The sequence below is a fragment of the Bufo bufo genome, chromosome 6, assembly GCF_905171765.1.
Source record: "Bufo bufo chromosome 6, aBufBuf1.1, whole genome shotgun sequence".
Lineage (NCBI taxonomy): Eukaryota > Metazoa > Chordata > Amphibia > Anura > Bufonidae > Bufo > Bufo bufo.
The window spans coordinates 298,776,255-298,791,395 of NC_053394.1; the positions used below are offsets into that span (position 1 = coordinate 298,776,255).

Consider the following 15,141-nt stretch of genomic DNA (forward strand, 5'->3'; position numbering starts at 1 on the left):
TGATGTTTTTATTGGTACAATTTTTGGGTACATATGACTTTTTTACTGCTCAATATTATGTTATTTGTAAGTGAAGTGATGAAAAAATGGCTGCTCTGGTACCGTTTTTATTTTAAAAAATGTGGGTGTTCATCTAATAGGATAGATGATGTGATATGAGGTTATTGATAAGGAGAACAAGGCGCTTTTTTTTTTTTACTTCTTTACATTTTATCCTTCTTTACGTTTTATTTTTTTGTCCCACTAGGGGACTTCAGCTTTTCAGGGTCTGATCTTCTTTACAATGCTGTACAAAACATGCTGTATTGTACTCCATTGGAACTGTCAGTTCATCTATAAGACCTTTGTAAGGGCTTTGGCTTCTATAGCAGCCGTTAGCACCCCGCAATCACATAGTGGGAGCCCCCTCCCTCTGTAAACCCTTTAGATGTGGTGGTCAGCCTTCAAATACTATTTGAAAAAAACACATCACAAACGAGATATTTAAATGACTTGTGAAATCCAACACAGTGGCCATATGAGATCTGCAAGCTGAATGGCTGAATCCACACTCAAGCCAATCAATGCAAAGTTTCCGGTTGTCAAAGACTGTAATAAGCAGTTTGACTTTGGACTATCTCTAAGGGCGTTATCCTGGCAGTCCCCTGGTTTTCAGCCTTTAAGCCCTATACAGGAATCTGGTCTTATCTGCAGGGGAGCCACCTCTTGAGATAGTCCTACTGTAGTTGGTGGCTGACCCACGGGGTCAGAGATGCTAGGGCGAAGAACTGAGGGATCAGACAATATACATATTCAGAAACAGGCTGAGGTTAGGGCAACAGGGTTTCTGCATATCCTTGAGACTGGTCTGAGGTCAGAGCAGGCAGCAATGGTACAATATGATAGTCAGGCTATAGTAAGGGCACGCAGTGGACAATCAGAGTCGATGAACAGGCAGAGGCATGGTACACAGGCAGAAAACAAAATAAGCACATTTCAGTAATAGTCTTTTTAACTCCAGTGAGAATGTTGACGAGCACAAGGCTGGAGATCATTATGTCAGGCTGATTGGGTTAAAATAGCAGACTTGACATGTTAAAAGGAGGGTGATGCTTGAAATCATTGTTCTTCCATTGTTAACCATGGTGACCTGCAAAGAAATGCGTGCAGCCATCATTGCGTTGCATAAAAATGGCTTCACAGGCAAGGATATTGTGGCTACTAAGATTGCACCTCAATCAACAATTTATAGGATCATCAAGAACTTCAAGGAAAGAGGTTCAATTCTTGTTAAGAAGGCTTCAAGGCGTCCAAGAAAGTCCAGCAAGCGACAGGATCGTCTCCTAAAGAGGATTCAGCTGTGGGATCGGAGTGCCACCAGTGCAGAGCTTGCTCAGGAATGGCAGCAGGCAGGTGTGAGCGCATCTGCACGCACAGTGAGGCGAAGACTTTTGGAAGATGGCCTGGTGTCAAGAAGGGCAGCAAAGAAGCCACTTCTCTCCAAAAAAAACATCAGGGACAGATTGATCTTCTGCAGAAAGTATGGTGAATGGACTGCTGAGGACTGGGGCAAAGTCATATTCTCAGATGAAGCCTCTTTCCGATTGTTTGGGGCATCTGGAAAAAGGCTTGTCCGGAGAAGAAAAGGTGAGCGCTACCATCAGTCCTGTGTCATGCCAACAGTAAAGCATCCTGAGACCATTCATGTGTGGGGTTGCTTCTCATCCAAGGGAGTGGGCTCACTCACAATTTTGCCCAAAAACACAGCCATGAATAAAGAATGGTACCAAAACACCCTCCAACAGCAACTTCTTCCAACAATCCAACAACAGTTTGGTAAAGAACAATGCATTTTCCAGCATGATGGAGCACCGTGCCATAAGGCAAAAGTGATAATTAAGTGGTTCGGGGACCAAAACGTTGACATTTTGGGTCCATGGCCTGGAAACTCCCCAGATCTTAATCCCATTGAGAACTTGTGGTCAATCCTCAAGAGGCGGGTGGAAAAACAAAAACCCACTAATTCTGACAAACTCCAAGAAGTGATTATGAAAGAATGGGTTGCTATCAGTCAGGAATTCGCCCAGAAGTTGATTGAGAGCATGCCCAGTCGAATTGCAGAGGTCCTGAAAAAGAAGGCCAAAACTGCAAATACTGACTCTTTGCATAAATGTCATGTAATTGTCGATAAAAGCTTTTGAAACATATGAAGTGCGTGTAATTATATTTCACTACATCACAGAAACAACTGAAACAAAGAACTAAAAGCAGTTTAGCAGCAAACTTTGCGAAAACTAATATTTTTGTCATTCTCAAAACTTTTGGCCATGACTGTATACTGTCCTCTTCAGTGTAAATTACTTTACACAGTTTAGTGTCATCTGCGAAAATTGATACTTTACTATGCAAGCCTTCTACAAGATCATTCATAAATATATTGAAGAGAATAGGGCCCAATACTGACCCCCGACTAGTGACAGTGACCCAATTTGAGTGTGTACCGTTAATAACCACCCTCTGTTTTCTATCATTGAGCCAGTTACTTACCCACATACAGACGTTTTCTCCCAGTCCGAGCATTCTCATTTTATATACTAACCTTTTATGTGGTACAGTGTCAAATGCTTTGGAGAAGTCCAGATATACGACATCCATTGATTCGCCGCTGTCAAGTCTAGAACTTACCTCCTCATAGAAACTGATTAAATTAGTTTGGCATGACCGATCCCTCACGAAGCCATGCTGATATGGCGTTATTTTCTTATTTCCGTTGACATGCTCTAAGATAGCATCTCTCAGAAAACCTTCAAACAGTTTACCCACAACAGATGTTAAACTTACCGGCCTATAGTTTCCAGGCTCTGTTTTTGGACCCTTTTTGAATATTGGCACCACATTTGCCATGTGCCAATCCTGTGGGACATTCCCTAGTCACTATAGAGTCCGCAAATATTAGAAATAAGGGTCTGGCTATGACATTACTTAATTCCCTTAGGATACGGGGGTGTATGCCATCCGGTCCTGGCGATTTGTCTATTTTAATCTTTTTAAGTCGCTGATGTACTTCTTCCTGGGTCAGACAGGACACTTTTAATGGGGAATTTATTTTTACATTCTGCATGTCATCTGACAGTTTATTTTCCTCAGTGAATACATTGGAGAAAAAAATATTTAACAGCTTTGCTTTCTCCTCGTCGCTCTCTGCGACTCCCCCCTCATTACTCTTTAAAGGGCCGACACCTTCAGATTTATACTTTTTAACATTTATATAATTGAAGAACATTTTAGGGTTAGTTTTATTCTCTTTGGCAATTAATCTCTCGGTCTCTAGTTTGGCCGCTTTTATTAGTTTTTTACATGTTCTATTTTTTCCTTTCCTTACCCTCCTGTTTTAGTAATTTATAGGCTTTCTTTTTGTCATTTATTGCTTTCTTTACAGTTCTATTTATCCACATTGGTTTCTTTTTGTTCCTTAACCTTTTATTCCCATATGGTATGTACCTCTCACAATGAGATTTTAGGATGTTTTTAAAGATATCCCATTTTCTGGCTGTATTTTTATTTTTGAGGACTTTGTCCCAGTTAGTTAGGCCTATGGCCTCTCTTAGCTGGCTAAATTTAGCTTTTTTGAAGTTTGGTATTTTTGTTCCTCCCTGTAGAAACGCTCTTTTGAATGATAATTGGAAGGTTATTACTTTATGGTCACTATTTCCCAAGTGTCCACCAACCTGCACGTCTGTTGTTCTGTCAGGCCTATTGGTTAATACTAAGTCCAGTATGGCCGTCCCTCTAGTCGGGTCCTGAACCAGTTGGGAGAGGTAATTGTCTTTAGTTATTGCCAAGAACCTGTTTCCCTTATGAGATATACAAGTTTCAGTTTCCCAGTCTATATCTGGGTAGTTGAAGTGCCCCATAATAACCACCTCATTATGATTTGCCGCCTCATCTATCTCGTTTAGTAGTAGATTTTCTGTGGACTCTGGTATATTAGGTGGTTTATAGTAAACTCCTATTAGTAATTTATTGTTGTTTTTAGCTCCATGTATCTCTACCTACAGTGACTCCACATGTTCATGGCCCTCACTTATATCTTCACGAAGTGTGGGCTTTAGACAAGACTTTACATAAAGGCAAACCCCTCCCCCTCTCCGGTTTTGACGATCCTTTCTAAACAGACTGTAACCTTGTACATTAACTGCCCAGTCATAGCTATCATCCAGCCATGTCTCAGTTATTCCCACTATGTCATAGTTCTCCTCAAACATCACTAATTCCAGCTCCCCAGTTTTATTAGTCAGGCTTCTGGCATTAGTATACATACATTTGAGAGGTTTATGTATATTTTTTACCCTACACCTTTCCTTCTGAACCTTTCTAGTCACTCCTTCCATTCCTCCCCCAGTCCCACTACCTTGCCCCCGGTCTCTATCTGCACTATCTTCCCCTCTTATAGTGTAATTTCCCTCCCCCCAGTCCCTAGTTTAAACACTCCTCCAACCTTCTAGCCATCTTTCTCCCCAGCACAGCTGCTGCTTCCCCATTGAGGTGCAGCCCGTCCCTACAATAGAGCCTGTAGCCGATAGAGAAGTCGGCCCAGTTTTCCAGGAACCCAAACCCCTCCTTCCTACACCAGTTCTTGAGCCACTTGTTAATCTCCCTAATCTCCCACTGCCTTTCTTGTGTGGCTCGTGGTACAGGCAGTATTTCGGAAATAATACCTTTTGAGGTCCTTGCCCTAAGCTTTTTGACCTAAATCCCTGAAATCATTTTTAAGGACTCTCCACCTACCTCTAACTTTGTCATTGGTTCCGATATGGACCATGACCGCTGGATCTTCTCCAGCGCCCTCCCAGTAATCTGTCAACCCGATCCGCGATGTGTCGAACTCTAGCGCCAGGAAGACAGCACACTGTTCGGCGATCACGGTCTTTGTGACAGATTTCCCTATCTGTTCCCCTAATAATGGAGTCTCCCCTCTACCAGCACCTGTCTGGCCTGCCTGCTCTCCATGGTTCCCTGCTTACTGGAGCTGACATTCCCCTGACTGGCAGAGAAAGTGTCCGGCTGCAACAGTGCCGTCCCTGGACTGACATTTCCCTCATCTGCCAAACGTGCAAACTTGTTGGGGTGTGTCAGATCAGGGCTAGCCTCCCTGGCACTCTTCCCTCTACCCCGCTTTCTAACTGTTACCCAGCTAGCTACCTCACTTTCCTCAGCCTCCTCTCTGTCACCCTCCCCCTCATCTACCCCAAAGAGTGCTTCCTCGGTGAGAAGCAAACTCTTTTGCAAATTGTCAATGCCTCTCAGTGTTGCAACTTTCCCGTTTAGAGACTCGATTTGCAATTCCAAACGGGTAATTTGCTCACATCTTGAACAAAGATATACACCCTCGAACGGCTGTTCCAGGACTGCATACATCATGCAAGATGTGCACTGGACTGCGTTGTCAATTGTGCAACACATACTAAATGGGGATTACAACAGTAAAAAAGTAAAACAGTAAATATGATTTAGAATTAGACCCTGTCTGCTGTAGTTGAAGGACTACCTAGAATTAAGCCAACAACACACAAGGAAATTATATCCAACCTTAGTTTCCAACTTCTTTTCTTAAACTCCTTTTTTTTTAACTCCACTTAATAAGAAGCCCACTTAGTAGAGCAAGCCTCAGGAAGAGCAAGCTCTAGAGAGTCTAGTGGTTCAATTTATAGCACCTGGTTGCCCAGGCCACTCCCAATAATCAAGCAGAGAAAAAAAAAATGGGTTTAAATGGCAACACCCAGCAGAGAAAAAAAAAGTTTTAAATGGCAGTACTAAAATGCAAAAACTTAACTTTCAAGGATCTCTGCTTCAAACCACACTCAGCCACCTGCAATCACTCCCATAAAATCACACTCAGCACTAGAACTCTTTTTTTTTTTAACTCCACTTAATAAGAAGCCCACTTATTAGAGCAAGCCTCAGGAAGAGCAAGTACAGGTACTTATCTCAATTAATAAAATCCGTGAAAGGTCCTCTTTAAAGCTCAGGTACCTTCCACCAAGTAACCAGCCATTGACTGTAAGAAACTAGGGTGCATGCATGTTGGCCCTTCAAGAGATGGAGAGAGAGCACATGCCTGGAGGCAATGCAGCACAGGCCACGACCTGCAGGAAACACAAAAGATGCTGGTGGCAGGGACCGCCACTGGTGAGTAGCAGAAGGTGAACAGATCCCAGCTGCCGGCTTATGTGAAGAGGGGTGAGTAGTGTGGCACCTGTGTGGGACAGTGGCTGGCATATGTAGGCATTGTAGAAAGGATAAATTTGACTTGGCCTACAGAGCATGAAAGTTGTTTTTAAAAGGTCATTTAAACATCAATTACCCTAAAGTCAGTATACTAGTAAACTTCTCCTAGGCTCTGAAATTAAAAATCTACTATGAATATTGACATGGACTGTTCAAGGTCCATGTAAGTTTCATTCTGTATCGGTTAGCACTGGCTGCAGGTGTATGTTGGTACGTGAGAGACAGAGTGGGCCCCTTGTCTATTCCACCGAGGAGCTTCACAAGTGGAAAGCATGAGAAATCAGATGCCCGGAGGTTATCATATCTGCCAACGATTTGTCTCACCCTGACCATATCAGTACTGGTATATGTAAGGTATGTCAAAATCAGGTACCCCATAAAAAAATAAACGAATACATATTACATTCCCAGCTTCAGCAATCTAGAAGTATAGCTGTGGTAATAGAAAAGTCAAACTCATAGCATTTCTATTAAATCACCAGTAGACGGCAGCTGAATGACCAGCACAGATCATATACCACTGCTAAATGCAGGGGGAACTAAAAGACAGACCTTTTATTCCTGGTTGGACAGAATACACAGTTGCTCTTCTGCCTACCTGACTGAAGGTTATGCTGTCATTGCAGGTAAGAGAACACATATTTAGGGCAATAAACAGGGCAAAAGTTATTTAATTCATATCCCTGTAATTAGCAAAGGCTGCTGGTGATGCTGTGTGAGTAAATAACACACTGCACAAATGTTAGTGGAGTACACTGACGTGTCACATGGCGCCAGTGTATGGTGAATGTGATTGTAATAGGACCTTATGTTAATATATTATATTATACTGCACTATTTGCCTACTGTGATGCAGATTGAGTATCAATAGATCTGCACATGGTTAATTATTTTATATAAGGACGTTATACCTGTATATGAGAATGTTATTATTAAATAGATAGATGTATATTAATATGTATGGACAGAATACACAGTTGCTCTTCTGCCTACCTGACTGAAGGTCATGCTGTCATTGCAGAACATGTTTCAATAAAAGCACTTCCAGTTTCACCCAGCCGGCACCCTTCGCACATTGAAATTATTGACCATACTTTCAGCATATGTGCAACATATATCATTGAATACTTTAAGACATTTTGTTGAGGGTGGGAAGTTTGGTCAGTATTCCTCTTCTTAAAAATGCTAGTAAATTGACATATTTTATGACATCTTTGCCCTATTTTCAATGTTTCATTTGCTTGCTAAATATAATACGTAACTTTCTGATAGTCTCCTTAAAAAATTCCTACTATTTGCTTTTACAGAGTGTATAAATCCTTCACCTAGCCACTGGAGATGCTGAATGTGACATAAATATGTGACAAAAAATTCATCATGCTTAACCATTAGGTCCTGGAAATTAGCGAGACCCAATTGCAGGAGGTGCTCACCTTCAGTCCACCATCAAAAAGAAGTCAAGAGGGCTTGTTGAGGGGTGAAGTTTTGGTCACTATTCTCTTCTTAAAAATGCTAGAAAATGGACAGATTTTATGGACATCTTTTCACTATTTTCAATGTTCATTTTGCTTGCTAAATATAGTACGCAACTTTCTAAATAGTCTTCCTTAAAAATGTCCTACTATTTTGCTTCTACAGAGTGTATAAATCCTTTACATAACCTCTGGAGCTTCTGAATATGACATAAATATAGGTCCTGAAAATCGAGACCCAATTGCCAGAGATGCTCACCTTCAGTCCACCATCAAAAGAAGCAAGATGGTTTCCATTCCCCAGTGCCGCAAAAGGAAAAACTGAAGTGTGTAGTTACTTTTTCTTTGAGGGAGGTTAGAGATGTACCAAGACAGACATTTTACTGTAGTAGCTATTATGATTTTGGAAGTCACCTGGACAGAGACGTGATGGAAACATCAGTGTGTTTATTGTTTTCACATTTAACACCAAATAGATATGTAAAAAATGCTACATCATTTAAAGGCCAACATTAACCCTTGTCGTAATGCTTCCTTCTTCTTGCAAATGTCTCCGCTTTGGTTGGTTGAGAAGGCAGTTGTACATTATCCTGTATACCATGAAGACTTTAACCTTGGTAGATCATGTGATAGGAAGATTTTTCACAGAAATACCATTGCAATTCAGAGAAACAGGCCAAAACCCACCAGAACATTAAACAAAACACAGAAATTACATAAAGTTAATGTCCACCTTCGACTATATTAGCCCATAAAGGGTAGCCTTATTGCTATACATAGTGTTATAGAAGTCGGAGCTCTTTTTAATGAAACAAAGCTAAATATCCTTTGTATACACATGAAATTAAATGCTGAACACCTGACTATATGTAGTCACACTAGAGGGAGCAAGGAGGTTAGTGAAGACTGTTTTATTATGAGTCTAATGTATAAATTGTATACATTAAGCTACTAGGCTTCCCTCTAGTGGTGATTACCGGAAGCCAGAATTTATATTTAACTCTATGTCCTATGATGAGGATCAGAAAAACTTCTCATCACTATCAAGATATATTAAGAAATTAATCAGCACAGAATTTTAAACCTAAATAACCAACATAGTATTAGAAAGTGGATATTTTCTTTAAGTTACGTTTGCACTTTTTTCCTAAGCAATAGGGAGGAGTGAGTTGGTAGACTGATTACAGTGTTGATTAAAAGTTCACCAGTCACCATTATACAACGACAATAGATTTTATTGGTCCAAGAAAAGAGAATCCAAACTCATATAGTCCATTCACCTCTCCCAGTGCATATTGTTGGCTGGTGAAAGGAATTATTGTGAAATCACTAGTCAGTCATATAGAGTCAATCCCCCTTGATAAAAATAAAACACCATTCAATTCCTACTGCCTACTCTGCAGATCCACATCTCCACTGGTAAGATTTATAAAAAATATCTTATTACACTAAGTCTACTCCAGACACTATTTGCATTGCTTCCTCTATTTGCTGCATATAAGAATAACCCTCCCTCCCACTAAGCTTATAATGTATGCCTTATATAATACATGAGAAAAGAAGATGAGTGCAAGCCTGACTTGAACATCCTGTTGAATGTATCCTGTTGGAGGCTATACAATTTAGATGTCTGAAAACATGAATTAATAATGGTATAAGGTTGCAGTGGTGATCTTCAGTAATGTAATTTCATGATCAATATCCATCTCGACACAGCATTTTATCAAAATACACTCCTCAACATTGAAATTGCAAAATCAAGAAGGACAAGCCATAAGGTTATGCAAATCAAGGAAGTAGAATGTGTCGCTAAGATCTGCAGATTATAAAATTTTAAGCACCTAGCTCCAATCTGTGGCATGTGGGAGAGGCATAAAATCAGATTAAGAGCAAAGTATTTTAAATGAAGTCTCAAAAATTTTATCAAATTGTGTGGGATGATTGTGTGATGCCTCCTGTTCATCAGCATGCCAGTTATCACCACTTGTTGCAAACTGAGAGGAAAAGAATCCTTGAACTGAGAGACCTTGGTTTAGCACTCTGACAGTTTGCTACGTGCCTAGATCGAGATGTCAGCACTGTTCAACTTTTCATGTCCCAGTGGTTGGGAGAATAGCAATCAACTGGCATGACAGCAAGATGTGCACAGGGGTGAACCTCTGCACTGATGGATGGTCTGATTGAGCCAGATGTCCAGTTACAGGTGTTCAATTGACCTCAAGCTGTCAAAGACTAGAAGGCAATGGAGGCTGGAATAGAGGCCCTGCTTTAGTCTTGGATGCAGTAATAGCCGGAGATTGGTCTGTGGACCACATGGGCAATACCATAGAGAGGCTTTCACAATACAACGTCACACCAGTCCTGCTCCTGGTGATATGGCATGTGATGGCATAATGTACGGTAGCCAGAACCCCCTAGAATTAATTTCAGGTACACTAATATCTCAGGTTTATTCTGATTTGGTCGTGGAACAAAAAGGTATTGACATTTCTTCAAAGTGTCCAGGAGCCATTTTTCACAGTGAAACGCTAGGCCATATGTTGCTCATGCTACTGTGAGTAGCGATGTGGCTAAACATGGTACCAATGGTCTTCAGCGTCTCCAAACTTTTCCCATCAAACACACTTGGGACGTCATTGGACGGCAATTATAAAGGGAGCTGCCAGCAGTAAATCTTGATGACTTTGCGTGACATGCAGAACATTCCTCGGACAACCATTATAATGTCACTGATACCATGTCAAAGTGTGTGTATTTCTGCACGTGGTGCTCATGAATAAATCATGCTGTTTTAAATATTTTTCCTTTTTTTAGCATTTGCATATTACGGTATTAATATGTCTGTCGATCTTGTGCTTGCCATAGTTCGACGACTTTTCCTTTTTGTTGTTGCAAGTTCTATGTTGAGGAGTGTAGATCCAAAATTCTGTGCAGATTTATTTCCTTACATATCTTTATTGTAATCGGAGATCCATTGTGTGTTATGCTTATTACCTCCTTACACAGACATATAATTTAAATGGGTTGTTAGAGTTTTTTTTTTATTATTTTAATATCTTAACTGCTTTTACCACAGATGCCAACAAATCCCAGGGCATTTAAGGCACTCCCCAGTTCCAACCCCTCAACCACTTAAATTTGCACAAATCACACCTCTCGATTCTTAGATTTGTCCCATTACCGGGACTGTTGGTGACTATGCTTTCACAAAGACAACCTTCCTTCGGACAACCCTTTTCATGAAAAAAATGTGGCTACCTGCAGCCAAAACAAGAGGGAGTTTATGAAAAACTGTCCTTCTACCCCTAGTGGCTGCTGTAGACAGGAAGAATTTTAACTTGATAGCTGTGTGAATGAAGCAGCAAAAATAGAGTTCTGCTTAAAGCGGTTATCCAATATCTAAAATATCTCCCCCAATGCCCGGGTCCCTTGCATGAATTATACTTACCTGCTCCGGATCCCTGCATGGCCACTGCTGCATCTCCCCGTCACTTGGATCAAAACATCTGGCGACGGGGGGGGGGGGGGGGGGGCGGAATCAGCCTAAGGCAGGCCGCAATGGTGACCTGCCTCAAGGGGGCTCGTCTTATCAATATTGACTGGATTTCAATTTCTCTATTGTCCATTCACTTGCATTTTGTTAATTAATAAAAATAAACTATTAGCACTTCTATTTTTGAAAGCGTTCTTACTTTGCAGCATGTTTTGCACACCTGTCTAAAACTTTACAGTACTGTAAAAAATAATCTTGGTCATGGTGGTCATGATCAGTGGTACACTCCTGAAAGGGAAACACCACTCTATCCAACATACAACATTTTTACAGTTCAAATCTGAATAATATTTTGAGTATCTTGGCAAATATTTTAATTATCTGGTAATGATTTTATTGATATAGTTTCACTCTCCTTTCAGACAGAAAGCTATACATGGATTCTTATTATTAAGGATCAGTGCATTGTGGGAGCTCAGGTGAGAGTTACAAAGTTAGATAAGTTGTGCAGATAAATTATTCAAGTTTTGTGTAGATTTTAATTGAGAAAATTTGTTCAAAAAGGGAATTTTCTCTATAAAGCATAAGCAGAAGATCGTACTAGCATGAAGGTAGTACTGGCAAGGGCCCATGTTACCTATATCACAATACAAACCTCAGTACATATGTTACACAATTACTGAACATTACAATATTTATGGAATCTACTTCGGGATTACCATTAACCAAATGGGCATAATCCATAGGATAAGGCATGTAAAGACATGGTAGAGTGATGAGAGATCCATGCCTTGTTTACACTACGTATATGCACTCTAAATTATGAGTATTAAAAAATATACAAATAATAGAATTTATCAATTGCAGCCAGCCTACTTGCTGATGGACTATCATTTATTAATGTAATGATACTGACACTTTATGCAGACTAATCTGCTTCTGTGGGGGTTTCTGATTCTGTCCTGTTTCCTATCTAGATGAAGAGTGCCACCATCAATGACAATGTATACAAGCCAACAGTTCAATTTTTGCAAGACTGTCCTATTAACTGAATTATAAAGGGGGTGTGGTCTGTGATGAGTTACAAAAAGAGGCATTAGTAGGCTGTTTTGGGGACACCCTTGGTTGTTAAGAAAGTCTTAAAATGTCCAATGATTTGGGATGCAAATGTTTTACGCAATCAATTACCAACTGCGTAAATTTCACTTTCAAAATTCTACAAATCATATAGAAACAAGCAGTCAAAACCTCATCATGCTACACATTCTGTATTTCCACACGTCTTCTACACAACTTCAATTGGCTCATCGAAAGTTCCTAAAAAATAAACCCATCTACTTTGCTTCAGCTGATTTTCTTGAAAGCACTAAATGCTATTCCAAATACTTGACTCCTAAGGTTTAAAAAAACTATATAATGCCTTTTCTCCAAAACCCCGGAATACCCTAAAGCCCACCCAAATAATATGTCAATTTCTCTGCCTAAGTTAACTTCAGCTTATCTAGATTGTGTTCCTCAAAAGGTTCCTCAGGCAAAGAATGAGTGATGTAGTCTCTTTAGATTCAACATTAAGAAGATTGCATGTGCCCACTTGCTAAATCTCCTTTATTAGAATAGTGTGTGGGGAGATGGATTTCAAGTGGAGAAACCTCCATGGACCCTATTTTCTGATGAGCTCTGAGGTCAATTGACAGTCTGGATCATGAGTAGGATCATAAGGCACAGGCAGTGCAACCCCAGTTCTCCGATCAACACACCAACATTTTCCACGTTGTCCATCAAGAGCTGGATGGCACTATGAGAAACAGGCAAGAGTCAAGTCAGTAAAAAAAAGAAATCATGTATTTACCTCTTTATTCTATGTAAGTTACAGATATATTTGTTTTTACTCCCTTTTTAATTATATGACTTCCAAAACGGTCCTTCAACATGATCCATATTTAGGTCATATTCGTGACCGTTGGAATCAAAATAGGAATTTATGCAAACCAAGAGATGATTTACATGAAATTTGGTTTATCAAACTAGAAATGAAATATTATGAACATGTTGGTCATGATTGTTCCTTCTATGCCTCTGGGCATTCATAATACCTAGAATGGGAGTAGTAGACAGCAGCTGAGATCTACTCTAGGAGGTTCTATAACTATTGTTAACAAACCTAGCCTGACCAAAGGTGCTAATAAAAGACAACAAATTAAAGACAATTATTAAAGATCCAGTGGCTCTAACAATTGTTGGCCTTGCTGTAAATTAATGCCGTGCCTTCCCCATACCTTAGAGCTTGCTACTCCAGCACCAAATTTTCCAAAGCAACCTGAAAACTCACCTCTTCAGTAAAGCCTATAACAACTATGCTGGCCCTAAACAACCATATGAACAGCTAATAAAACTACTCTCCTCTTTTACATTGTAAGCCCTAGTGGGTAGAGTCCTCTTCCCCTTTGTACCATTCTCTCTGTACCAGTTATTTCATGTTTGTCTCACTTATTTTTGTATTGTTTTATGTATGGAAACCCTTTAAATATGTACAATACTATGATGCCATGGAATTAATGGAGTGTTAAAAAATCTGAATAAAAATGGTAATTTTACTTTACTATCTATGGTTAATAATCCCCTCACTGCAGCATTAAAGTCTTAAACAGTTCATCACTTCCAGAATGCAGGGACCCCTACGGATTCTAAGTATGAAGAGGCTGTAGGGATGCTTTAGCGTTGCATTTACAGGGTTGTCTCACTTCAGCAAATGGCATTTACCAGGTAGGCAAAGTTAATACAAGAAACTTATGTGTTGTGATTGTCCATATTGCCTCCTTTGATAAATTTTTGTCATCGCACTATATACTGCACGTTTCCAGGAGTTATGGCCATCACTGCAGCGCAGATACGTGGTGGCTTGGATGGGAGCTGCGGATCATGCATATGCACGCTGCCATGGTCCTGGGCACCAGAAAGAACACCGCTTTTTCCTTTAGTGTGTAAGCACAGCCACAGCTGCTGGATTTCACTGGTGGGCATAACCACTGACACTGGTGTAACTATAGCGGTAGAAGCGGTCGCAGTTGCGACCGGGCCCCTAAGCCAGTGGGACTGTACTTTTCCCTTTATAAGATGCAGTGCATCTTGCAAAGGGAATACTCGTGAGTGCTTCCGTAATGGAAGCGCTGACTAGTATGCAGGAGGCGTGAAGCGATGTGAGCGCTGTACTTACCCCTCCTACTGCTTGCTCTTCTCAGGTCCCGCGCTGATGCGTCCTGGCTGCCTGCAGCGTCAGGACATACAGAGTGCACTGTGGCCTAAAGCTGCAGGAGGTCAGGTGACTGTGCAGTGCTGGCCCTGAGAAGTGAAGAGAGCCAGGACAGGGAGAGTGGCGGCAGGAGAGGTAAGTTACTTTATTATTTTATAGTCTGATCTGAGGTCTGATATGGAGGTCTAATTGGGGATCTAGGGGGGGTCTGGAGTGGTCTGACTGGGGGTCTGGAGAGGTCTGATTAGGGGTCTAGAGGTCTAATGGGGGTCTGAAGTGGTCTAATGGGTGTATGGAGTGGTCTGACTGGGGGTCTGGAGGTCTGACTGGGGGATCTGGAGGTCTGATTGGGGGATCTGGAGGTCTGACTGGGGTCTGGAGGTCTGATCTGGGGGTCTGGGGAGGTCTAATGGGGGGTCTGGAGAGGTCTGATTAGGGGTCTATAGGTCTAATGGGGGTCTTATTAGGGGTCTGGAGGTCTGACTGGAAGTCTGAAGAGGTCTGACTGTGGGTCTGGAGTGGTCTGATTGGGGGTCTGGAGGTCTAATGGGGTTTGATTGGGAGTCTGGAGGTCTAATGGGGGTCTGATTGAGGGTCTGGAAGTCTAATGGGGGGCAGATATAGGGGTCTGGAGGTCTAATGGGGGTCAGATATGGGGG

At 41.1% G+C, this 15,141-nt stretch overlaps 1 protein-coding gene across 1 annotated transcript in view; it reads right to left on the reverse strand.

The window, feature by feature from the left end:
* Nucleotides 1-8,169: 8,169 nt before the first annotated feature.
* IGFBP4 (insulin like growth factor binding protein 4) overlaps nt 8,170-15,141 on the reverse strand; it is a 76,413-nt gene continuing 69,441 nt past the window's right edge. The window contains exon 4 of the mRNA XM_040437687.1: nt 8,170-13,027. Coding sequence (XP_040293621.1) covers nt 12,893-13,027 — 135 coding nt within the window. The 3' untranslated portion in view covers nt 8,170-12,892. The remainder of the gene's footprint in view (nt 13,028-15,141) is intronic.